At 43.4% G+C, this 26,312-nt stretch overlaps 1 protein-coding gene across 2 annotated transcripts; it reads left to right on the forward strand.

Annotated features, from left to right (window-relative positions):
- Positions 1-1,644: 1,644 nt before the first annotated feature.
- Positions 1,645-26,289, forward strand: LOC121299934 (unconventional myosin-Ih-like). Of its 2 annotated transcripts, none has more exons than XM_041228184.1 (31): positions 1,645-1,811; positions 14,575-14,736; positions 15,950-16,065; positions 16,163-16,361; positions 16,642-16,722; positions 16,912-17,091; positions 17,458-17,556; positions 17,706-17,819; positions 17,921-17,992; positions 18,164-18,283; positions 18,730-18,797; positions 19,103-19,208; positions 19,442-19,522; positions 19,653-19,744; positions 19,904-19,998; positions 20,164-20,210; positions 20,307-20,387; positions 20,474-20,579; positions 20,656-20,887; positions 21,000-21,076; positions 21,400-21,468; positions 21,600-21,684; positions 22,249-22,408; positions 22,927-23,010; positions 23,310-23,403; positions 23,916-23,971; positions 24,275-24,410; positions 24,643-24,713; positions 24,948-25,045; positions 25,297-25,396; positions 25,593-26,289. In XM_041228184.1, exons 1-31 carry the CDS (start codon positions 1,800-1,802, stop codon positions 25,617-25,619), a joined length of 3,120 nt encoding a protein of 1,039 aa, XP_041084118.1. In that variant the 5' UTR covers positions 1,645-1,799; the 3' UTR covers positions 25,620-26,289. The 2 variants fall into 2 exon arrangements, with proteins under 2 accessions (XP_041084118.1, XP_041084119.1); XM_041228185.1 differs by lacking the exon at positions 1,645-1,811 and adding an exon at positions 11,733-11,781.
- The last annotated feature ends 23 nt before the right edge of the window (positions 26,290-26,312 follow it).

Consider the following 26,312-nt stretch of genomic DNA (forward strand, 5'->3'; position numbering starts at 1 on the left):
GAACTGTGGAACACAGCAGCTTTAATTCAAAGAGGTTTGCCGTACTTTAAAGTCAGTGCCTGACATCCCAATATTGGAATTGTACTGACCTCCAGTCTTCAAAAGAAGTGGTCAATCCAGAGCAGGCAAGTAGCATAGTTATTGAGACAGATAGGCTGTGCATTGTTCGCCAGTGTGCAGTGATTCGTCATCCATTCAGGGAATCTGAATAAAAGGGTTTCAACTGAGTCAGCATAAAGGGTTTGTGAGCAATTGTCAATTATTTTGGCTATGTAGCCTTTTTTTAAGGATCCTGATATTAGAAAACAGCATAGTTATCTTGCTAGGATTATTCCTGCACAGCTCCCATAAGATGCAACATTTTGCCTCGGCGCAGGTCACAGCAATCACATGATGCAACAATCACAGATCATCTTGATCTTCAGAATGTGTGCTTTGGAAATCTAAACACAAATAATGTGCAACAACTGAGTTTCTTAACAACAAGCACGTTGGATTTGATGGGGAGATCAGAGATGGACACGTTTCCGATATTATTTGGGTGTAGTACTACTATTTAGATCATTCTATAACCCACTGGCATCCAATTGAGGACTAGATATCCTGGAACATTGAGGATTGCTCCTCCACCCCCCTGTTTTGTATGATACATCTTCCACCCAACTGACCCCAAGTAGCAGAATTAGGTCACTTGCTGGCCTGCTTAGGGTCGTGTGCACATTCATGTGTGGCTAATTGCTGGTTGTTGTTCACCAGCGATCAGAGCATCCGAATTGAGACAAGATGAGGAGAGACAACACAGGGCCCGGCCTGTTACCCTCAATTAAGGGATTAAGGAACAAAAGAAGGTCTGAACACTGGAGACTCTGGGTTCGTGGGGCTGCTTTACTGCAGCTGCAATTCTGGGTGTGCTTGGTGTCAATCCCTGACGGGGTCCACTAGGGGCAGAACCCTGCAGCCCCAGTTTGCTTCTAGTCCCAGTACCCTCTGCGAAGAGGAAAAAGCCTCCAGTGCCCTTTATGTTCCTTAAACTTTAGTATTGGGTTTACTGACATTCTGTGTCTGAGTGGACTTTTGAAAAGGTTTATTTGATTCCTCAATCATAACACAGTGTTTTGCAATGAGGACATGAAACAGCTAGGCAACTGCAGTGTTCTCAGGGCTCAGTGAATTTGTCTGAAAGCCAGCATTGGGGAAAAATGAATTTGAGCAGCAGAAATCAGAAGCATCAAAACGACAACTAACACTCCACAGATACATAAAGCATTGACTCTGTGCCGGATTGCACAGGGGGGTCAGTATCAGCTGACATGATATGTATTGTTTTCCCTATCTTCTGTGTTTGTCTTTCTCAGTAATCAATAAACTCTCATTAGAAAAAACAGCTGCTCAGTCTGCCGCTTTGGATATATTTTAATTTGTTAAATTACTCTTAAAACCTGACAATTTATCCAGCGAGGAGAGTTTTAATAAAGGCAACGGAACTAGAAAGGTAGTTAGTGAGTGTCTCCTGTATTGAGACGACAGGGGAATCAAGCTAGTGAAAAATAGGCCACCTTCTGTGTGTGTTCAGTACCTGACCAAGCTGCTCACTGAGCATTGTGGGATGGCTATAAATCCAGGTGACTCAATGGGGTGAGGTGTGCTCTGCTCTGCTCATCTCTGCTCCTCCTTCAGCTCTGTTCCTCTAAACTGACGACTCGCAGAAGCAGCCTGGATCTCCAGAAGCTCTTTCCCCATCCCCCTGGACCTGGGATTCTTACTACAGGGCTTTGGTTTAGTTTCTAGAAAAGGAAACAATGGATTCCCAGGTAAGGATGTCCTGTTCTTGCAGCTTTCTGTTTCTTTATGTTATTATGTATATTTCTTTAAGTTTGGGGTTTCATGTTACCCTGAACCCTCAGTTGATCATTCGGTTCTTTTTCATGAGGCACTGGGAGTAAATGATAAAAGAACATGCATATTTCAGACTTTATTAACTCTTAAGTGTTTGATACGTCAATATCTATCTATCTATCTATCTATCTATCTATCTATCTATCTATCTATCTATCTATCTATCTATCTATCTATCTGCCTATCTGCCATTAAGCGTCAGTGCTGTGAACTGGGAATGTCTGGATGTGATGCAGTCTGCCTCATCCTTTGTGCACCAATGCTACAGCATATAGTGTTTGGCTGGCAGTGCCTTCATTGGCTTAGTCATGGCTATTAGAAGTGCCATTGATACAGTACAGTACAAGGGATCTAAGCATTAGGCGAGACAGCACCAGGGGATTGCAGAACGAAAAAGCCTTTCTATGACAGATATCTAAGTGTTACAGTATAACTTTAACACTGGTATTATTTGCATTTACTTTAGATGGGGTTGTAGCTATTGATAGATGCTGTCATTCATATGGTTAGTACTGGCAGCTACATGCCTGTGTTAAACCAAGGTTTTAAAATTTATTTTCTTACCTTTGTTTAGTAAAACCAATATTGTCGCTGGCCCCCCTTTATTTCCATTGAAGACCTTCTTTGTTGAGTTTTATATGACCTTGGATATTGATTAACCTGAATTGACCAGAGAGACTTTGATAGCTGAAAACAAGAAAGAAATATTAGTAAATATTTTGCAAACTTAGTCAAAAGCAATCACAGTATTTGATCATTGGTGACGTACTCTTTCTTTTTTTCATGTACATTCATGCCTGGAAAGTGATGATAGTGTGAGCATGGGTTTTCCAAAACAGCGCCTACACAACGGTCCTGAAACGTTGGCAGAGACACCCTTCTGCCAAGGAGCTATCAGTAATATGCAAGACAGGCTGTATCTGATTCCATACACTGATGGTAAGACGACCGAGACGCACGTTCCGGGCACTCTAGGGGTAATCCGGGGCTGGCTGGGCGTTGATGGGACCACGCACTGCCGCGCGCCCACGCGTGGTAAAGAGTGCATTAGCGAATATCGTGGACGAACAATATGGCGTAGTTTATGGACAAGAAGACTTCGTGTAATGAGCAGTGCCTGTGTCGGCATAGCATGCGAGAAGATCGAATGATGTTATTTGAACGCCGTCAAACTCTGCGCATGCAAGGACCATGGGTCTACATGCTAATGTCCAGTACACTAAGCTAAGTTAATTAATCATTCCTTTTTTAAGGTTAAGTTACATGTCGAACCAAATGGAAAACAAAGGTTGTGACTTCTTTGAACAACAAGTTTGAAAATGGAAACCAACATCTGCAAATTTTATTGCCCAATCTAGATGAAAGCTTGCTCCGGCCCTGAAGATGCTGCCCGTACACTAAGCGTTTACATCACTATTCCACACATAAAAGACTATCATTTTAACTTTATAATGTCTATCTTGACGTTTACTAATATCTATGCGAGAGTGCCGCACCCCCAACGTATAACGTAATCAGCATGAGAATTACAGTGTTGAGTCTATTGGACTCGGTGTCCCTTTTTAAATCGATAAACAGTAACGCTTGGTTGTACTGCTTGCGGATGACAGTACACTAATCTGACTTACAGTAAAAGCACTCCACTTCAAAATTTCTGAGCGCCTTTGCAAAGCTAAAAACAATACAATACACCTATATTACTGTATGACGTAAGGTTGGAGGACCGGAAATAAGAAAGAATATGTATTACACCCCCAGGTGTTGCCCCTCCGAAACAGCCCTCCGATAAGCAGGAAGCGAAGGGACAACAGGCAAGTACCTATAGATTTGATTAGTTGAGCTACACGGTGTTGCTGACAGTGATATTCCATAGTAAGGTAGCCTGTTTTGTGCAAACATTCTTTTAAATTTGGCCTTAGTGGTTAAAACGCGATAGCAATAGAAATATTAGTAAATATTTTGCAAACTGAGTCAAAAGCAATCACAGTATTTGATCATTGGTGACACACTGTGTAAAATGCAGTTAGAAATTAGTTTTAATGGGGGGGTGGGGGGGGGGGCTGCAAGGAGGTACAGGACTTGCAAGCAGTGGCATTGTTTGTCATGCAAAAATCATTACCTGCAGAGTTAGATAGCACTCTTTCTTTTATCTTCAATGCCTAACATTCCTGCATGGATACTAAACTAAACTGATGTGCCACACTGTCACTATAAGGTTAAACAGGCCTCGACAAACACAAGGTAATGAAAAGTTGGACAGAGCACACAACCTTGCCTGCCAAGGACTGCTATCAGTTAATACTGAAATGAAAGGATGTATCTGATTAAATAAACTGCATGTAAGAAGAAGCAATGTCTGGAATTGATGTTGGCAACATCTCTGGGGTAATACTGTTGACCTTGCTGTTTGGCTGGACTGGGAGTTGATGAGTAAGTGAAGGGCCCCCTGTTCCACTGCCTTCCCATTAATATGACAGATGAAGAGACCTGGTGGGAACAGCCTCGCTTGGGTTATACTACACTCAGCGTGAAATCTTTAATAGGAAAAATCAACCCCTGACTCGTGTATAATTGGATTTGCCGGACAGTGGGTAGCGCAAAGCTTGTTAAGGCTGGACAGCCATCACAGGGGTGGGGAGGTATACAGGACAGCACAGCTACTCTCTGAGAGACGGGCAGAGGGAGATACATTAGAGGTCATTGACGTTTCTAATTTACTTAGTAACTGACACCTTTCTCTCAAACCAAGATGCTGTAAGCCAGCAAAGTGGCAAGTTGTCTCATTGCACATTCATTTACTGTACCTGCACAAAGCGCTATAGACCAACCCAGCACATTCATTTACTGTACCTGCACAAAGCGCTATAGACCAAATTACTTCTTCATTCATTACCAGACCAGCCGAAAGCTGTTGTTGAACCATGGTAAGGTGTTCAGGTCTTGTCTGGTTATGTAGCTAAGCAGTGTTCTTAGAGCATGTTGTACTCTCTCTGTAAGTCGCTGTAAAATCACTAACATTTTACATCAGTTTGCTTGGCCCCAGTCCCTACAATAACAACATTTGACTGATGTTGGCTTTGGAATTATTAAACATGTGCACTTGGACCCTAGGCTTCAGAAATCAACTGTCATGCTGTCTCTGTGAATCAGCACTGCCATGCTGTCTCTGTGAATCAGCCCACTGCCATGCTGCCTCTGTGAATCAGCACTGCCATGCTGCCTCTGTGAATCAGCACTGCCATGCTGCCTCTGTGAATCAGCACTGCCATGCTACCCCTGTGAATCAGCACTGCCATGCTACCCCTGTGAATCAGCACTGCCATGCTGCCTCTGTGAATCAGCACTGCCATGCTGCCTCTGTGAATCAGCACTGCCATGCTACCCCTGTGAATCAGCACTGCCATGCTACCCCTGTGAATCAGCACTGCCATGCTGCCTCTGTGAATCAGCACTGCCATGCTACCCCTGTGAATCAGCACTGCCATGCTACCCCTGTGAATCAGCACTGCCATGCTGCCTCTGTGAATAATAATAATAATAATAATAATAATAATAATAATGCCAGTATGGTTTATAAATGTGACATATGTCTTTATATACTAATATCTGGAGGAATATCCTTACAAATACTTTGTCCCACCTTAAACATGCCGTCTCTAGAACAGATCAGGCTCCCCTCTCCCCTGGCTCAGGTATAAATAGCTGTGCTTATTCTGAGCCTTCCACAGTCAGTGTGTTCTCTATATACAGAGTGCTTGCTAGCAGTATTAATACCTGGGAATGACAGCCCAGTGTGGCACATAGCTACAAAGACAGAGGGGAGGAAACAGAAAACATGGGCCACACATTGTAACAGTCTTTTGTATTCGTGTTTAGAATGTATAGAGCCCTCTTAATTAGAATAACAGCCCTCTTATCAGACAGTGTGTAATGTGAACCCCCCTGTTAATGTTTCCATTTTAAAGAGGCTGGTGCCTTGAGACCCTGCACTGCACTACCACAGCTCCAGCACACAGCACTTCACTAACAACTTTATTTCCATTCACAATAGTACAGCCATAGCAATACACCCAGGATATTAGCACAAGAATCAATATTTGTGCTCCTTATCTTGCATCAGGTGTTCAGCAGTGATCAAATGTGTAAACATCATATTCCTGTCATGCAAAATGTTTTAAGTTATAAAAAATCGAAGCTTATTCAAGTCACCCATTATAAATGTTTGCTCAGCAAACATGGGAAATGCATAATATAAATGGCTGTGCAAATGTGTTACAATAAACCTGTATTATGGACCTGCTGGAATCTGACACTTACTTACGCTGCTCAGAGTGTATCAGAACACATGGAAATACACGGCAGTGGTAAATCAGATGCCTTTTAACACATTTTAAACTGGTTTAAAAGTTGTAGGAAGATGCAAAATGATAATAATGGCATCAGCACTGTGGAGCATTACTGAGCAGTTTGTAATTAGCCGGTAATGTATCTGTCTAATCAAAGATCAGTAATTTGATGCAGGGAGTGGATAAGATTTCCAGTTCCTTTTGTTACACAGAGAAGCTGTGGACACACAGGTAACCACTGAACAAGATCTCTCTGACTCCCTGATGTTAATCATTGATGAGTCTCAGTGCCAGCTGAGAGAGAGACCGCTAGACTGCTACAGGGGGGCTCTAAAACTACAGGACTGGTCCTTACTCTCGATGCTGACGGAGCAGCTTGGTGGCCGGTTTACCTTGAGGATAGCCAGGATGTAAACCAATGGGGTCTTACCTGGAGCCTCTGACAGGTCCCCACATCACTCATTCCAACCCAACTGCTCAACAATAAGGGTCAGCTTCTCCTGCACAATGGCACGCTGTACTGGACACTGAAACACTCGATTCTATCTGGATATCTTCTTTTTGAAGCTGCTCTGACTGTATCTCGACATGACTCCAGAGGTATTTACCAAATTCTTTTGCATTGTTTCTCTTTAAGGAGAATGTGGTATCAACTTTGCTATTAGATGCTAGCGGGATGCAGCGTGCTTACGGATAGCAGCAACAGTACTGACCTGTACCTGAACATACGCAAAGCTATATCAGTGGTAGTGATAATCCAGACAATCCTGGTTATTAAATGTGTAAACTGCCCTTCCTAAATCGTCTTCAGTTGCAATGCAGTGGTCCTCCCATAGCAATGCCAAGGATCTGTACTAAGGAGCAAGAGCAGAACAATGGCAGCTACAACTGGATGTCAGAATGGCAAAATGTGGTACGAGTTGACATCCCAATGGAATGCATAGCTGTGCTACTACACCAGTACCAATGCCCTCCCATGTACACTTCCAGATTCACGGTGTTGCCGCTGCTGGAAATGCTGGTGTCTGCCAGGGTTGTGTCAGAAGGAATCCTAGTGGTGTTGTTCAGTGAGGGCGACTGCTTTCACTAACATATCCTCCTCAGGTTCTTTATTCTCTAGCGTTGTGCCCATCTGAAGCCCAGGTGTGTGTGTGTCTTAGTGTTGTTAATCAGTGTCTGTAATGTAATGTCACACCCGCCAGGAATGAGAGGGGACGGCTTGTGTTAAAGATGTTATTTATTTAGTTGCTCCGGGAGATTCTCATCGACACAGACGGTCGTGAACACGGTACCCGTGGTAATGCGTTACAGTCGTTTGCTTGGATTTCTTTTACCCTGCGTAGATTTCCCTTCTTCACATATAAAAAACAGTTCCCATGCAGGAAAGGGGGTGCAACGGTTGTGAATCCCGACAGGTCATTGTGCGATTGAAGCTGACGTTTCAAATGGTGTTGCTTTAAGGATATTGTTCACCTGTCTCATTGGCTTAAAGTAGGGCCAGGCTGTGGAGAGGTGCCGGGGGGGTCGGGAGCTGACTGCTGGAAGAAAACCCTCTGAGGCGAGCCCCCGGTCTCGACGGGGCCCACAGTCTGAGTAATGAAGTCCAAATTACAAGACGCTATTGTTCGAGCTCCTCTGTAAATGAGTGTTAGAATGGGCAGGGGGCAGTGACCGTTAAATGCACAATTTAGTCCGCCCGTTGTCTCAAGCAGACCCCCACCTTCTTAGAGTTTCTCAGATTAGAGATCTGCCCCTGCTCCTCCCCTCTCTAAATAGGCCAAATCCCCTTCTTTTGTGTGCAGACTGCACAGTGTGAAATCCACAGTGACGTTAAATGTTTTCTAATGAATAATTAGTGAAAGGATATGCAAAGGAATATGTGTAATGGATTGTAGCCTGGATTCTAAAACCTTTTTTGTTTTGTTTTGTTATTTTAAGGAACAAAAAAAAAGTCGCCTTTCACACGAGTTGCAGCGATTGTAACGAAACTGAAAAAAGAGCGTTTTGTGTCAATTTGATCCAATGGATTATCTTTTAAGGGTTTTTTTTCTTTTTTTTTTTTTTTTTTACATAGAAAACAGAAAATCAAAGGATGCGCCACCACACCCCCTTTAAAAATAAAAGCTTTTGCATTTTAAAACTGGCAGCCATGAAACCTATCCGCTAACTGGGGGTTGATTTTAAAAGGATAGCTTGAGTCCTGGGACTTTTTCTCACTGCTGTGCCTCCCTTTGATTTCGGTTCCACTCAAAGGTGCGACCATTTCGTAACTTCACCCCCTTAACCTCTGGGAAAAACTCTCATGTGCGGATAAAGTTGGATCTGTTGGAATCTCTGAGGGTGCCAGCCTGCATACTATACTGCACCCCCTTGCATGTATTAACAATGCTTTACTCTTATACAGCCCTCCGCACTAAGATTACTGTCTGTCTGGAATTATCATGTTATTAGAAACGCGGGTTTTATGAAAATCGCAGGTATTAAATGAGGGGCACCATGCAGGAATCGAAGCAGTTGTCAGAAGCAAACGCTTAAGTCAAATCATTTCTGTGTTCCAGCACCAGTAGACAAATCAGCCTTTAAAAGAAAAGAAAAATGCAAAACAGAAAATAAAAAGACAACGTGTGTTACAGGAGTCTCGGTGAATCGTCTCAACTTTGCGTTGATCTTAAAAGTCGTGGGATTTTATTTTAATTTTTTTTTCCTCCCCGGTTCGTCAGGTGAAGTCGTAACAGCTTAAACAACGGGATCACTCACAAAGCGGGTGGAGAGCGATGGGGAGGGACAGGCCTCATCAGGGCTCCTTCCAAGCAAAGCATCCGTCGCAAGTGAGATGCACTGTGGTTACTTCACTTGCGTGGAACACATGAAAACAGCATGGCATTCTGGTTTGGCTTTGTTTTTTATGGAAGGGGCACTGCAGGACATAAAGACTTGAGACTGGAGTTGGAAAAAAGTGAAATATTCATTTACAAATAATCTGCTACAAGTGATCACTGTAGTCAGGATTGTCTTAATCCTGTTTTAACCCGAGTTAATTGAAACGTTCGGCCTAGTTAGTAGTTCTTTCTCTCTACACCCTTATCTTTTCTAACTCTGCTTTCTGGTGTTCTCTCTCGCTGTAGAGTGGGGACTGGATTCATTTAGATGCATTTCCATTCCACCAAACATCACCCAGAATCTCTTTATGGACTTGAATCGGTTCTCTACAGATAGAGAGAAACACTTTAGGTAACTGTCCGAAACACGATTATTGAAATAAATGATCAGGAATGAACAACTTGTCGATGACATCACGACAGTTGACTATTGTTCCAATCCTGCTTCAGACACACAGAGCCAGACATTAGAGGTATTACTGTCCAAGACGGATTTAAAAAAAAACTAACTTGTGTTAGGTCATGAATCAGTTTGGTACAGTGCTTTGGAGTGTGACCTTGTTTGTTCAATGCTGAATCGCTGTTGTTGCTGCTGACAGTGCTGTGTTATGTAAACACTTTGATCACTTGCCAGAACCCCCCCTCCCTCTTTGCAAAACAGAAAAAAGCAGCTTTGGTCTTAATTGGTTGATCTGCCTAGGTTGCATCAAATGGTGATAGTCACAGACAACACCCTAACCCCCCCCCCCCCCCCCCCCCGTTTAACACCATTCCTGAACAGGCTTTACTCTTCTCTCGCCGTGGTGAATTACTTCTGTTTCTTTCTGCTAATGTAAGACTTGTTAGTTTTGTTTGTGCTGAAACACAAAGGTAGCTGCTGCTGTTGATTATGACTGGAGGAGAGAGCAAGCAGCTGCCATATTGCGGTGTGCGTCAGCTCCCTCTTCAGGAGAGAAGAGGAAGTACTGTTGTGCACACAGAAAGACAGCCCCTGCATGCCTGCTCTGTATTTGGTGAGCTCAGCAGCTGGCTTTTGGATTCAGTCAAGTTATGTAAAACCCTTTCTTGTGGATAAACTGTGAAAAGCCTTTAAACTGTGAACTCTATCAGAGCACCGTGCAAGCTGTCCTCCAGTCACTGCAGTCTGCACACTGTAAAGCGTTATTCTACTGTGGAGGTGCTTTGGGGACTCAGATTGCCTGGCGATTCGCAGGATCGCTGGTACAGGCACAGGGTCGCTCATCCCCATTCCCGTCACATGTATTTAGCTTCTTCCACATTGAGCATAGTCCCAGTATATTTTCCGGCGCTGATTTAGGGACAGTTAATAAAAGCAGTGTAGATGACAGCTCCTATGTGGATGATTATAACATCGCTTGTGCACATTTCCAGCACTGTACTTTAGCTCATTGTTCTTGGGTTGGTTACATGGTTGCCATGTACAGCACAGCACTTGTATTAAGGAATAGGCTTATGGATCTGCTATAAACAACCCAATAATACAGTGTGCCATTATTAGTAATACCAAGCTAGAACAATACTGTTTGGAAAAAGTAATTTCCAGGAACACGTACTTGATAAAAAATAAATGACTGTAAGCTGTAATGTGGCATTGACAGGTTATTGTATACAACTGTTATTAGTTGTTAATACCATCCAAACCTTCAATAGGACATATACAGATGTTTTATTTCTAGACAGCACTGCAGGTTACCACTGTTCCATAGAGGAGAATACAGAGATTTGGGGGTCTCTGTTAATTCGATTCTTGCTTTAACACACCAGCCCCCCCCCCATCTGAATCACTGGAGTTGATGAGGGACAAGGTTAAGATGATTAAGAGACCCTCCTAAAGTGTGGACACCTCCAGGGAGAATAAACACCTCTGAATAAACCCAAATTATAATATTACAGAGTTGGTTTCCCAGTGTCTGGGTGGACGTCGGATGGTGAGTATCCTGCTTTAGCAGCTCTGTGTTTGTTTTGGCTCCAGGCTATGGATGTAGGAAGTGGTCGGTAGGAAGTCTTTGTTAGGCGCGCACAGCCACTGTTGGGTTGACGTCAAGAAACCAGCCAAGCCGAGCCGAGTCGAGCCGAAGTGAATACAGAACCGCAGCGAGCACATTGCCTATGTGTATCTGAGAACATGTCCTTCATCTCTCTTACGAGGAGAGAGGCTCAGGAAAGGGGATCACAATTCTAAACAGATTCATCACTGTTTAGTGCAGTTTGCCCTTGGTCCAGTCACTGGCTCACCCTAGGGACTGGCAGGACTTGGTCTTTCTGTGAGTTCTGCTTACCAAAATAACCATGCATGAAATAATAGCGCTAAAATATAAATGAAAACATGCATTTGAATAGTCAGTCTCTCTCTCTCTCTCTCTCTCTCTCTCTCTCTCTCTCTCTCTCTCTCTCTCTCTCTCTCTCTCTCTCTCTCTCTCTCTCTCTCTCTCTCTCTCTCTCTCTCTCTCTCTCTCTCTCTCTCTATATATATATATATATACTATTGATGGTTTCTTATTGGTGAAACCCTGTCAGGCTTCAGCTGTCAATGTTTCCTGTCAAAGATAGGACTTGTTTTTTCTATAAGAAAAGTGAGTTCTCCTTTAAACACACAACCGTTCTCTACGAGGCTGACAAAGGAGAGGCACATATACAAGGTAGGGGATTTTCAATGATTCGTGTTCAAATTAAAATATATAGAATTCATATTTCTCAACATCTATTCAAAGTAAGTGGAATATAATCCTTACTATTCTTTACTGCTTCTTTTTTTCATTTACCTTTAAGATAGGACAGGCTTATGCAGTGTGGTGACTTGTGAAGAACAGCAGCTGCAAACCAATCAAGCATTATGCACAAGGAGCTCACAATATACTGCCTTTCTAGCAGCTAATGCATTGTGTGAGAAGATGGTAGAAGTGTAATTTCAACCTATTAGAGTTACAAAATACAAAATAAACAACTCAGAAACTGAATTGAAAAGCTTTTAAATATTCTTAATATCAGTGGTTTTATAACATTATAGCGACTGAACAGATCTGAATAAATGTAACTTTGTATTGATGTATTTGTTTGCCAATTTTAATGCCATGCTTTGACATAAGGACTCTCATAACTACATTTAGACAGGTGGCATTCTTGTTTTAAATGTTTCTTTTTTGTTTGTTTTTTTAAATGAAAACTCAAAGACATCCTTCTTATACAAGTATTCTATTAGCTGCAGGCTGACAATGAAAAAAAAACTCTAAATCATGAAGAAATTCATAAAACTCATTAAATATATCATTAAACATAACTGCAAACAGTTAACAATGATAGGATATAAAATAAGTTCAAGCAGAGACGCACAGTAATAGCAGATGTTGCAATACAGTGACTGCAGTCTCAATGCAGTTACAGTGCAGGTATGATGGCTCTAAACTGCTTTTCAAATTATAGTTCAGCCTCGCTAGCACTGCGCCTGGCCATTTCGTCTCAATTGAATGCATTCATTGCAATGGTTTTCTACATTCTTTTTCACTGATGAATAGCAGCACTGTATTTAACCACTGACTGCCCTGTGAATGTGGCACAAACCGACCATGGACCCCCTTCAGGTATCTTCTGAGTGGCGAGGGAGCTGCTCAGTGTTCATGGCTTCTCTTTGTGATACTGCTGGTATAGGTGCCCAGGTGCCACTTGTGTTCTGCCTTTTCTTGACACCTGATGGCTGGACCATAAGACCCTTGTGATCTCTAAGCACCTCCAGAGGTGAACGATTCACCTCGTAATCCTCCTGCACCGCCCACCGAGCCCTCAGTGTTTTGTTTTTCTTCTTGTTGAAACAAATCGCTTGACCTCCCAAAGCAGAGCTATTCTTGTGCATCCGTTTCTCTTTCTTTCAGCAGGACGTTCTCTGCCACGGCTGACTGGATTAAAGGGCGTGGGGTGTTTGTGTTTTTTTCTCAGTGGTATAGTGGAATAATAGAAGGGTGGGTGGTACTGCGATGGTTGCAGTTTGGCACGAGCTCCAGCGTCTGAAAGGGAACCTGTATCTCCTCGCTGTCTCCTCTGCTCCGGCTCACAGTGATGGATTATCAGGAGATGGAGACGGGGAAGCAGACCGGAGATTAGAAGCCCTGATGTGGCCCCACGCTTCGGATTGATTTGCAGTTTTAGAATTAGGTTAAAGGGAAGTCCCTCTAGGGTAGGACTGACTTGAACTGGAACACTTTTGCTTCAGAGCGTAATTTAGAAAATAAATAAATAAAATAAAGCAATGCAACCCCCCCCCCCCCCCCCCATAACGACGACAACAACAACAACAACTGTGTTGTTGTTGTATTAATTATAATTATCGTTACGATTATATTATTATTATATAATAATAATATTAATATAAGAATAATAATACATATTACTATGATGTATTTGATCGTCAGTTTTATAATATTATAAAATATATCAGTTGCGTCGTCTTCTTTCAAACAACAAAAAGAAAAGTGTGTCTTTTTACAGGTGAATCGTCAGACAAACATAGCAGTCTGTTGTAATTATCTCTTCACTGCTTGGTCAGGTTTCCAGCGCAGTGGTAGAAATGTTTTAGGTGGCTGTGCTTGTTTGTTGCACACTTGGGTTTCAAAGAGTTGCACAGCTGATGTTTTCAGTGGTGTTTGTTCCGCTGAAAGGTAGTGTGCTAACATGAGTGCAGGCAGCCTTGACATCTTCAGATACACTTTGAGGAAACAGGACGCTGGGGACGCTTTGTTATCAGAGCTGCTAGTCCAGTAAAGGGGGGTCTTCATTGTAGTGCCATTGATAAGCTCAAAGCCCACGACTTGTTGATATATGACTAACTAGCGTTGCACTTGGCATTGCTGTTGGGCTTATTATAAAGCTAGGGGTACCTGATCTCTCCAGCAGTGAGAGTGTTCAGGGATTTAGCAGGTAACCCTGCTATGAGTTTCAATGTGGCTCACACTGCTGGGGAGAGGGAGATGGAGTGTGAGTGAGGGGCTGGCCTGGCCTCTCCAGGCAATAAAGACATGACTTACCCCAGGATTAAATAATAATTGTGGTGCCACTATCCTGAAAACAGCTTTTGGAAAATCCCAAATAACAAATGTTTTTTTAAAAGCTGCTATAAGGATAGCTGTGCCATACTCTTAGTGTTGCCTGCCGCAAAATCCGAATGCAGCTTTATTATCTTTTTCTATATAAATCACAGATAAAAGAGACAGCACGAGGAAGTCATTTGTTTATGATAAAGACATTGTGTTGTGTATCTCTTAAAATACAACTTTCCGGCAACATTTTCTGTCAACTTTTCTAGCAATTTTTTTTTTTTTAATGTCAAGAGAAACAGCAGTAACAAATTGCTTTAAAACGTCACAACACGTAGCTTCAGTGGTTTGATTTGTACTGCTTCACGTCCCTGGAGATTAACCTGCCCCCCTGCTCGTGTGTCCCAGGGATCGGAGGTACGTTTGAGCCGAGTCCAGCTCGACATGGAGGGCGCCCTGACAGCACGAGACCGGGTCGGGATCCAGGACTTCGTGCTGCTCGACTCCTACACCAGTGAATCGGCCTTCCTGGACAACCTGAGGAAACGCTTCAGAGAGAACCTCATCTATGTAAATATGCTCTGTCCGTAACCCCGTGGCGCTCCGCAGTGCCAGAGTCACTTAGAGAAACCCAAGACATTCAAATGGGAAAGGTTTCAGTTGGAAGTCGATTTGAATGTCTTCGATGTTTCAATGAGTTTTGATTAATATATCTCTGATGAGGACCTGACCCCACCACCCCCAGCTCCAGGTGGTAAAATGTGAAGAATCTCTTAATAGAATGTGCCTATGCTGGTTTTGCTTGTATAAAGCATTCAATAGCCTTGCACAGATGTGAGGTTTCTTCCAAATGGGCTATCAGTTATTAGTTGTTCTATTTTCTTTTGTCTTTCTTGCAGAGTAAATATGCTACCGATTGATCCTGAGCTTAGTATATTTAATGTAAAGTACTGTCCCCACTATTACAGTTCAGCTGCAATATAACTTCTTAACACCACAGTTCAGAGGTACAGTTAGGGAATGGGAAACTCCAGAAGCTGTAAAGAAAAGTAGACACACTGACGATGTCACTAGAGTTGATTATGGGAGCCTGCCTCATCAGTAATATGTTCAGTTAATCAGAGCCTCCTCCTGGGTCCCTGAGTGCCAGGGCTATGCCTCATCGCTCCAGCTAGTCAACTGAGGTGGAGAATCACTATCAGACAGGTACTATTCAGGACTGAGCCAGACTTCAGCAGGCATGAGTCTGTACCCCTGTCACCGTGACCATCTGGCTGTCTCTGCCATTGTTTCCAGATACACTCCAGGCACCATCCAATGCCAGGATCCTCAAAGCAAAATACGCTTTCTGACTTGAACTACAAACAAACACACACTCCATCTGAGACAAAGACCCAATAATTAGTTTACATGGGCTAGTTAATGACAAATTAGAGGTAAAACTCGGTTGATTCCTGAAACTTTACATGTTTGGTGGTGTAGTATCTTTAATGAAATATTGGTCCATTCATGCGGCTCACATTTATACTTGGCAATGTCTTTGTTTAGGATATATTTTTTTCCATTTTTGAGTTTCATAATTGGTTATTTTACACACACTTCACCTAAACTGCACCTAAAACAGTGAACAATTCACAAGGACTAGCCATAAAAGAATAATCCATAAAACAGACATACACGTAAAAACTAAAAACAAGACCTGGTGTGGACTGCACAGTTTAGCAATTGCCCTTCGTCGACAGTAGATTAATAATACTCTTCCTCTGTCTGTGTGAATTGTCAGACGTATATAGGCACCCTGCTGGTCTCAGTTAACCCTTACAAGGACCTGGAGATCTACACCCCCAAACAGATGGAAATCTACATGGGGGTCAACTTCTTTGAGCTGCCTCCCCATCTGTGAGTACAACCTGTACAGTGCACGTGAAAGGATTCATTTAAAAAAGCATGTCAGAATATTGCAGTCAATTCCACCTTTGCCTCTTGATTGCCTCAGCTATGCCCTGGCTGACAATGCCTACCGCACCATGCTGACGGAGTACAACAACCACTTCATCCTGATCTCTGGGGAGAGCGGGGCGGGCAAGACCGAGGCCTCTAAGAAGATCCTGCAGTACTACGCTGTGACCTGCCCCTGCACAGAGCAGCTCCAGACTGTGCGGGACCGCCTGCTGCTGTCCAACCCCGTCCTCGAGGTGAGAGGCTGGGGTGGGGATGGGGATGGGGATGGAGTTGGAGTTGAGGTTGAGGTTGGAGATGAGGCTGGGGGCTCTGACTGAAGGGGTCAGGTTTATCAAGGTCTCTAATTCCAGCATGTTGGGTTGTAAGCGTCCCGTTTTGAACAGTATAATTTTTTAACCCCACAGTAAATTAGGTCAGATGAGACCCGTCCCACTACTTCAAAATCTGTTAATTTTCTGCCATTAAGATTGATATATAACATAATAGATACATAATTGATTGCCGTTGTTCCAGGCTTTTGGGAATGCCAAGACTCTACGGAATGACAACTCCAGCCGCTTCGGGAAGTACATGGACATCCAGTTTGATTTCAAGGTAGAGTGAACCCAGAATGCAGCAGTCTACTAGTTACAGATACATTCTATTACCACTGGATCAATGGGCTGATGTGGTAAAGTACTCCAAGCAACCTCCTGTTTATTGCACTAACACTACAGGTTTCAAAACCCATTTTTCTTCCCTGGTTGAAACAAAACCGCCACACAGCTGTTTATTCTCCTGTAGGGGGCGGCGGTGGGCGGACACATCTTGAGCTACCTGCTGGAGAAATCGCGCGTCGTCCACCAGAACCACGGAGAAAGGAACTTCCACATCTTCTACCAGCTGGTGGAAGGGGGCGAAGAGGAGCTGCTGCGCTGGCTGGGGCTGGAGCGCAATTGTCTGCACTACAGCTACCTGATACAGGTGAGAACGAAACACAGCACTACAGCTACCTGGTACAGGTGAGAACTAAACACACCACTACAGCTACCTGGTACAGGTGAGAACAAAACACAACACTACAGCTACCTGATACAGGTGAGAACAAAACACAGCACTACAGCTACCTGGTACAGATGAGAACAAAACACAGCACTACAGCTACCTGGTACATTGGCACAAATAAGGGTTTTTCTTTGCCTCTATACCTCTACTGTTACCTGGGGAAGGTAATGTCCATACCTGCTATGGGTTGGTGTTCTTCTCTATGCTGTTGGTACAGGTAGACACAGTAAAGTTTTGCTGCATGCACTGTTGTTTCGCTGCATTGCCTTTTTTCTCCACTGACAGGGTGAATGTGCCAAAGTAAGCTCCATCAACGACAAGAGTAACTGGAGGACAGTGCGCAAAGCCCTCTCCGTCATTGACTTCAATGAAAACGACATTGAGGTGAGCGCCTCAGAAATATAACTAGAAATGTATGTACGTAGAACTCTGTTCAGGGGATATGAGCACCAACAAAATAAGAATAGACAATACAGTAGCAGGGAATTGAGTCTGTGGCTTAACAGTTTCTTCTCTAACCCTTCCCTTTAAAGCACCTTTTTGGGATTATTGCCAGTGTCCTTCACCTGGGAAACATTCAGTACGATGCAGATAATAAGGGATCCGCTGTCATTGGTAACAACTCAGAGCTGCGGTGGATTTCAAAGGTAAACCTGCACTTGAGAATCCATACAGCTGTTTGATTGGCAGGGAGCTGGGGGCATGCATACAGCTGGGATCCTCTGACTGCTTGCTCTTTCTTGTGTAGTTGTTGGGGGTGTCAGTGTTGGTGCTACAGGAAGCTCTCACTCACAGGAAGATAGAAACCAGGGCAGAGGAGGTAAGACGTGATGCATCATGACCCTTCCAAAGAGGATCTGTCCATACGTTAGGTTGGGACCTTGTTTTGTTGTCATCTTGGCAAAAAAAATTCTTAGAAATGAGGTGCATGGGAAGTGATCTCCCTGATGACTATTGATAGCAGTAATTCGTGACTGATTCCTTCCTCCAGGTTCTAAGCCCTTTGAATGTAGATCAGGCCTACTATGCCAGAGACGCTCTGGCCAAAGCAATCTATGGACGGACGTTTACATGGCTGGTCAACAAGATCAACGAGTCTCTGGCAAACCAGGTAAGGGCCCCACAGCCTCCGCACAGATGCAGCTTCTTCATTTCTTCCATGGCGTTGCTTTAGAGGTTGGGCGTGTGGAAAAGCACCAAGATCCACGGCCCATGTAAGACTTTAAGTTGAGATTGAGGTGAATACATAACATGTCTCTAGATGGTGTAGGAGTATATACGTGTTAAAAAAATGAGGTCAGGCAAACCGGTACTTTGGAATCCACACATTCTGTTTTCTTTGCAATATTAGGTTTTCTAGCGTTCTAAGTTCTAGCATATGTACTTGGATTGAGGAGATGTCTCAGCAGCAAATGTTAACGTTGTAGAGCTAGACATCAAAAGCCATCAGTGCTGGTGTTACCCGTCACGTTGCTCTGTTGACACAGCTCCTTATTACGGGGTGGCTCTAGTCCGTGTGGCCCTGTTGACTGTGTGTCTCTCTGCTCTGTACTTCAGGATCCCACCAAGAAGACAGTGATAGGGTTGCTCGATATCTACGGCTTTGAAGTGTTCTATATAAACAGGTATGGACCCTTCACCCTCACAACAGATCTGCCTATTCTCATGTCACAAACTGAGCTGGGATTCTAGAAAGTACATTTATATATTTATAAATGTATATTTGTGGACCAGTAAAAATGCAATAACCATGACTACTAACAGCCAGGGGGTGTGTGCTTTAAAATCCTTGCAACAGTTACTCCGTTTGAAAGTAAGGGGGCACTGTTTGCTATGTATATATCCTGCTAGAAGTTAGTCTCCGTGTAGCTGGCAGGAATCTCAACTGAACTGTGCGGTAAAACGCTGGGGTTTTGTTTCTGTGTTTCAGTTTCGAACAGTTCTGTATAAACTACTGCAACGAGAAGCTGCAGCAGCTCTTCATCCAGCTCACCCTGAAATCAGAGCAAGAGGAGTATGAGATGGAGGGCATCGAGGTGACTACACTGCTGTTGATGTTGCTTTGGTTTGATTTAAACCCTGGTGTCTTTAAAGCATTTCAATTTCATCCTGTCTAAATCCCACCTAGCCAGAGTAATTCAATTCACCAACTCAGGGACAGGACTTCTCAGGAAACTAGATGTGTGTGGTTGATGTATTCAGGCACACATAAATACGGTGAGTGATTTAGCTCTAAACATCTCTTTGCTCTTCTCTCTGTGTGTTTCAGTGGGAGCCAGTGCAATACTTCAACAACCAGATCATCTGTGACCTGGTGGAGGAGAAATACAGAGGCATCATCTCAGTCCTGGTAAGCTGGTGAGCTGCAGGGTAGTGATCACAGGACAGTTCCACCTGCACAGCGGGTTCATCTGCACAGTCTAAGTAAGAGGCAGCAGTCCAGTCCACAAACCTGAATGTGTGTTTTTTCTGTGAACCAGGACGAGGAGTGCCTGAGACTGGGGGGGGCCACAGACCTGACGTTCCTGCAGAAGCTGGAGGAGACGGTGGGGAATCACCCCCACTTTGTGACGTGAGTACCGCTGTAGAGCCACAGGAGATGGAATGAATGCCCGTGTTAAGACATTCAGAGACAGTTCTTCATGCAGCATTGATGAAGCACCTATTGGTTTTTGTGGGGGTGGTTCGTTTTTACCTGACCCCTAACCCTGCCCTGTCCTGTTGTCTCCAGGCACAAGCTGGCGGATCAGAAGACACGCAAGACACTAGCGCGTGGAGACTTCAGGCTGCTACACTATGCTGGGGAGGTTACCTACTGCGTCATTGGTGAGGACTAACACAATGCTTCCACTCTGTATAACTGTATACAGTGGTGCAGGAGCATTTTTTAAAACGTTCTTCCCTGTCAGTAGTTCGTTGTTAACTTCTGTGATCGAGCACTGGAGGTTTTACCGGTTCTTCACATGCATCTTTTTTTTATCATTGCGACAGGATTTCTGGACAAAAACAACGATCTCTTGTATAGAAATATCAAAGAGGTAAGAAAATGATTCTAACAGCATGAATACATTTGCCTGTCTGTTTGTCTGACTGTCGGCAGTGTTGACGGGGGCTGACCAGTCCTCTTCTCGCAGGTGATGTGCAAATCCCGCAATCTCATTGTCAAGCAGTGCTTTGTGTCCTCGGAGCTAGACAGCAGGAAGAGACCTGAGACGGTAAGGACCAGAGAAAGTGAGAGGGAGGCTGTCCCTGAGTGTGCTCGGAAGGCAGCATGATTGAAAGGGTGTTTGTGTGCCCGCAGGTTGCCACCCAGTTCAAGAGTAGCTTGGTGGGGCTGATTAAGATCCTCACGGCCAAGGAGCCCTCCTATGTGCGGTGTCTGAAACCCAACGATGGCAAGCAGGCAGGTGAGGCTGGCACTGGGTTAGAGGTGGATGTACAGTCTGTACTGTACCCCTGTTGATCTCTCTCTCTGTCTTTCAGGACGGTTTGATGATGTGCTGGTTCGGCACCAGGTGAAGTATCTGGGTCTGATGGAGCACCTGCGGGTCAGACGGGCCGGTTTCGCATACCGCCGGCGGTACGAGATCTTCCTGCAGAGGTACAAGTCTCTGTGCCCCGATACCTGGCCACACTGGCGAGGCCGGCCTGCAGAGGGCGTCGAGAGGCTGGTCAAGTACATCGGCTACAAACCAGACGAGTACAAGCTGGGCAGGTGAGAAGCCCCGGGCTGTGAGATGGAGAGTATTGTATTGGAATAGTACTAAACATTCAATGTCATTCCGTAATTCAGTAATTCCAGATTCTGTTTTGTTTTCTTCATGCAGAACGAAGATATTTATCCGATACCCCAGGACGCTTTTCGCCACCGAAGACGCATTTCAGATCTGCAAGAATGAGCTGGGTAGGGTTTACTACTGACACTTTTATTGGTTCATTCATTTATAAATGTAGGCATTCGAGTTTTTTCAGACTACAAAAGAAAAGTCATATTCACAAAACTTGAGGGACGATTTTAAGGAATGTTTTGTGGAGATGTTTTTTTTAAATCTAGTTTTAATTAATTAAGGTTAGAAGTTTATTCAAATTATTCAAATAATTGTTTAACCTAAGAGAGCCTGCCCTATCTTTATAATCTTCACAGAAAGCAGTCCTAAAAGAGTTTTGTAAATAGGGCCTATAATACCACTAAGTCTGCATTACCCTGCCTGTTTGTTTACATTGTAGCCACGAAGATTCAAGCCAAGTATAAAGGATACAGAGTGAAGGGGGAGTACCACAAGCAGAAACAAGCAGGTGAGTGAACGCTGTGCTGAAGAGCTCTCCGACTGACAAGAGACGTTTAGCAGACTGTACCTCTGATGATAAGCACAGAACAGCGGTGTGAAACGGCTGCTTTGAGAGAGCTGTGTAATCCTGTCCCATAGCCATCAAGATTGAGACATGCTTTAGAGGAGTGCTGGCCAGGAGGAACCGCAAGAAGAGGGAGTGGGCCGTCGGCACCATTAAAAAGTAAGAAGCCCTCGGAACTCTGGGATTGAAAAGAGCACACTGAAGAACTGTGGGATTGAAAAGAGCACACTGAAGAAGACAGGGGCCGAAACATTTGTCTACATGACTCATAGTTTCTTATAGTTCTACCTTATGCTTACTCTATAGAAAAAAATGTCAAAGTCATAAAATCCCATATCCCAATTTAATGATATATATATTAATTGACAAAAGTATGTTAAACATACAGTAATGTTGGGAAGTTGGCTCTTTTGAGTAAAAACTATATATATATATATAGAGAGAGAGAGAGAGAGAGAGAGAGAGAGAGAGAGAGAGAGAGAGAGAGAGAGAGAGAGAGAGAGAGAGAGAGAGAGAGAGAGAGAGAGGGGGGGTTTCTATAATTCAATCTCTTGTAGTTGACTGTGTTAACAGAAAGACACCTCTGTTGACTGGAGCCTGCTTCTTTTGGTATAGCAGACTGTGCATTGGTGTCTGGATAATGCAGTTCCAATGCCTGCCGTTCTCTGCATCAATAGACTGCCCTGTTATCAGGTGGAACTGACTTTCTTTTGCCCCTGCCAGGTTTATAAAAGGTTTCATGTACAGGAACCAGCCTCTCTGTGATGAGAACGCGGAGTATTTGAACTTCGCCCAATACAACTACCTGACGAGACTGAGAGAGCACCTCCCCAAGCACGTCCTGGACAAGACCTGGCTCAAGCCTCCGGCCATCATGGAGAAGGTGAGGTCGTCTTTATCCACTGAAAGACAAGGGTCTGTGACACGGGCATTTCCATAGAAAATATTCCATTTTTGGCCATCACTTGTAGGCAAAATATCCCTTTTATAGACCCTTGTGCTTGAAAGAAAGAAAGCCCTATTAGAAAGCATGGCTTATAATTACAATTCTAATTCTATAATTATATTTTATATTAATAATACCACAACAGCAGGACGAGACACGGTGAAAATATAAGACCTGGAAAACAGTATGACAAACACTCCGAAAGATCTTGAAGGCGCCACTGCTGTTGTAGCGGCATGGCTGTGTTGTTTGACTCACATAGTGACACAGGGGCAAGCTGCTTTGAGAATGGGAGCCAGCAGGGGCCACAAACAAGTAGGCAGTTAACAACGTCCTCAGGAGCTCACAGGAGGCTTAACTGCTGACTAAGCACAGGCTTGCTTTTTAGCTGAACTCTAATCGTGGCTGCAGGAGGGCTCAAGGCTCACTCACAGTCCTTGTTGTCATCTGCCCAGACCTCAGAGATGCTCCGTCAGATCTGCTATCGAACCATGGTCCGGAGGTACGTTAGAGGGATCAGCGCCCAGCGCAAAGCACAGGTAAGGACGGGAGGAGGGAGAATGATCAAGCAGGACTGGAACTCAAATGGTGTTAACCCTTACCATAGTAAAAGCACAGCAAAATGTAATAAAGCATAGGGAAGCCCAGAGAGGTATGGTAAGCATATTAAAAAAACATGGCAGACTATGTAAATGCACAGTGTAAGTGTGACAGCATGGGGAAATGATTTATATTATTTACCATATTTAGCATATTTACCAGGAGAGAAACACATGTGTTTTTAACCTACCAAATAAAAGAATAGGAATAAACATACAATTTGACTTTCTCTGCACAGCTGCAGCTGAAAGTGGTGACCAGCGCAATATTTAAAGGGAAGAAAGAGGGCTATCCACAGACCGTGCCCAAACCTTTCACTGACACCAGACTCGGTAAGAATGAATAACAAGCCTTATCTCCTACACTGCAGAACATGCATTAAACAACATTGAAAAAAACAACAACAATGTGCCGTTACTGACAGCTTGCGAAGACATTCTGAAATGATGACCTCCATCCTAACAAGCAGAGGCAAAAATATCTATTTTTAATATCACTTAGGATTCTCACCATTATCTTAAACACAACAATAAGGAGATAGCTTATATTGTTAATGCTAAATGTTAAGAAAACAGATCGACAAAAAAGGCAACAGTAACAAATTCCATTTATATAGAGCTACAGGGACACATCTTGGCCACTTTTTCTTTACGCTTCACTCCGCATATAATCAAATATATATATATATATTGCAATAAAGATAATATTTTTGCAGTGCAATTTGCAATTATACTTTATTGTTTAGAAAGTTACGGTGTCCAAAATACTGCATTACACCGTATTTATAATTCTTTTAATTCTAAACCCCCGCGCTAAATTGTATACTTGCTGTTTTTGCATTCAGGTGAACAAGAAATAAACATGAAGGTTTTGCAGATGATTCAAAACGAGAGGATCAAGGTAATTAAGCCATGTGGCTAAGGGGGTGGCAGCTGGCAGCATTGGCAGCTCGGAACAATGCCAAGCAGCATCCAATTACACAACCAATGCCTGCTTTTTCAGATCAACACAAACGTGTGTGTGGCTGGAATACAGAACCTTTCATGCAACACTTCAGTTCTCCAGCCAATAAGCCACTTAGCGGTCACTATTGGGGAAAAGTTTCATTTGTCTAGTCGGACGTGATGTCACATATGAAGTACTAGGTCATTCACAAAGTACATCCTACTCACTGTGTTTGTGTGTGTGTGTGTTTTCACGCAGTACGGCACTCCGGTATTGAAGTACGACAGGAATGGATACAGGCCCCGCCCACGGCAGCTCGTTCTCACCCAGGGGGCAGCGTACGTGGTGGAGGAAGCCAAGATAAAACAGCGAGTGGAGTACGCCACGTTGAAGGGTAAAGGGGTCACAACCACTGCACAGAACACTAAATAATGCTCAAATGTTAAAGCTCTTTTAGGGATGTGCAAAACAACCAAAAATCTGAATGCCATGGCTAAAACCACTTCCTAGTAAACCTTTTATTAATAGTTACTGGTATTTAAAAATGGGATTAGCTACTTGGCCCACAGTGCCCCATTGCAGCAAGATTGTTTACTGTAAAGGCGTGCTGCTCTTTGCTCCTCTAGGTGTGTCTGTCAGCAGTCTGAGTGACGGGGTGTTCGTAATTCACGTCCCTTGTGAGGAAAACAAACAGAAAGTAAGAGCCTGGACCTTTGCTATTTCTCTCCACAGGGATCTGTTTGTCTGGTTCACATGCCAAGATTAATTTAGAAATTCGCCCCATATAAAATGCTCAATAAATCCAAATCTAAGCCTAATCCTGCTGCAATCACTGGAATGGCGTTGCATCAGCAGTAAACGATTTAATGCTTGCAGTTTGTGTCTTTCTTTGGGAGTATAGTATGTTCTGAATTGCCCTGTTCTATTCCAGGGCGATGTGATCCTGCAGTGTGAGCACGTGTTTGAGGCTGTGACAAAGCTGTGTGTGTTCGCCAACAAACAGAACTCCGTAAAGGTAGTTCAGGGCAGGTACGCAAGCACCTTTTCAACCTGTAGTAAATGTGGAGCAGTATGGAAATGGACATCATCTGTTTTAGCACGGACAGAATTTGCATTACGGGAGATTTAATGTAACTGGATGTGGATGTATTGTTGCTTTCTCTCTGTGGTTCTGGGACACTTACAACCTGTGCAAACTATTTGGATTTAGGGACTTGAAAGAAACAAAGAAATATATTGCACACGAAAGCAGCAGTTAATTCAATCTGCTTCTTTCCCAGCATGAAGTTCACCATCCAGCCTGGGAAGGAAGGCATTATTGACTTCAGCACTGGGCAGGAGCCAATGGTCTACAAGGCAAAGAATGGGCATCTGATGGTGGTGAGTCTGATGTATTAGATTGTATATCATGGTATTTTCAAAGCCCGTAATGTTCCTGCACAAAAACAAACACATCCAATGTATCACTAACAAAATACCATGATCCTTTTAAATTAATACAGCTTGCAGGTTTTGTTTCTTTTTTTTAAAGACCTGAAAAAAAAAAAGAGCTTGGTTTTCTTTTTATTTCCTCCAGGTGTCTCCAAGAACAAAGTCTCGATGACCTGTTAGGAGTCTGCTTTTCTGAACATATCCTGGACTGACTGCAAAGAGGGCTCCATGTTGTTATGACAGTGAATACACTCTGTGTTCTTGCCTCTATGGTTTCATTCTTACAGAGTACAAATAAGCAGTACTTTTAGAACAGGAGTCCTTAATTGGCATCATCTCTTATTCCGTTACAACAGAACGGCCCACCTCTATAGAAAACAGTGGGAGGCAGCGTCCTATTGTGGTATAATTTAAGATATAAAATACTATTAGTACTCTGTATGTATACCACATAACACAGACTGTATTGAAACAATTACTTACAATTAAAAATAAGGGCTGTACCAAAAATACACTTTTTAAAACCAGTTAGTGCATTTGGCACTGCCTTCTACCACAGCTACGCTGTTAATATTGTCTGAACTTTAAATACCAGTACCTGCTGAACTGACAGCTTTCAGCAGAACGGTCTGAATCTGTGGTGTAGAAGATTATTGTCAATTAGCTCACTGGTTTAATTGGCTGGTCCTGATTTCTTAAGGTTTCCTCCTGTACGTGTCTAGAAGAGACTCATTCCACATGCTTGCCTGAATTACTTTGTTGGACAAATGACAGTTCACATTGCTCATCATGTTAATTGTTATTTTGTGATATTGAAGCCATATGTACCATAACATTTTATATACATATAAAACCATGTTTCAAT

This window comes from Polyodon spathula, chromosome 25, assembly GCF_017654505.1.
Source record: "Polyodon spathula isolate WHYD16114869_AA chromosome 25, ASM1765450v1, whole genome shotgun sequence".
NCBI classification, from domain to species: Eukaryota; Metazoa; Chordata; class Actinopteri; order Acipenseriformes; family Polyodontidae; genus Polyodon; species Polyodon spathula.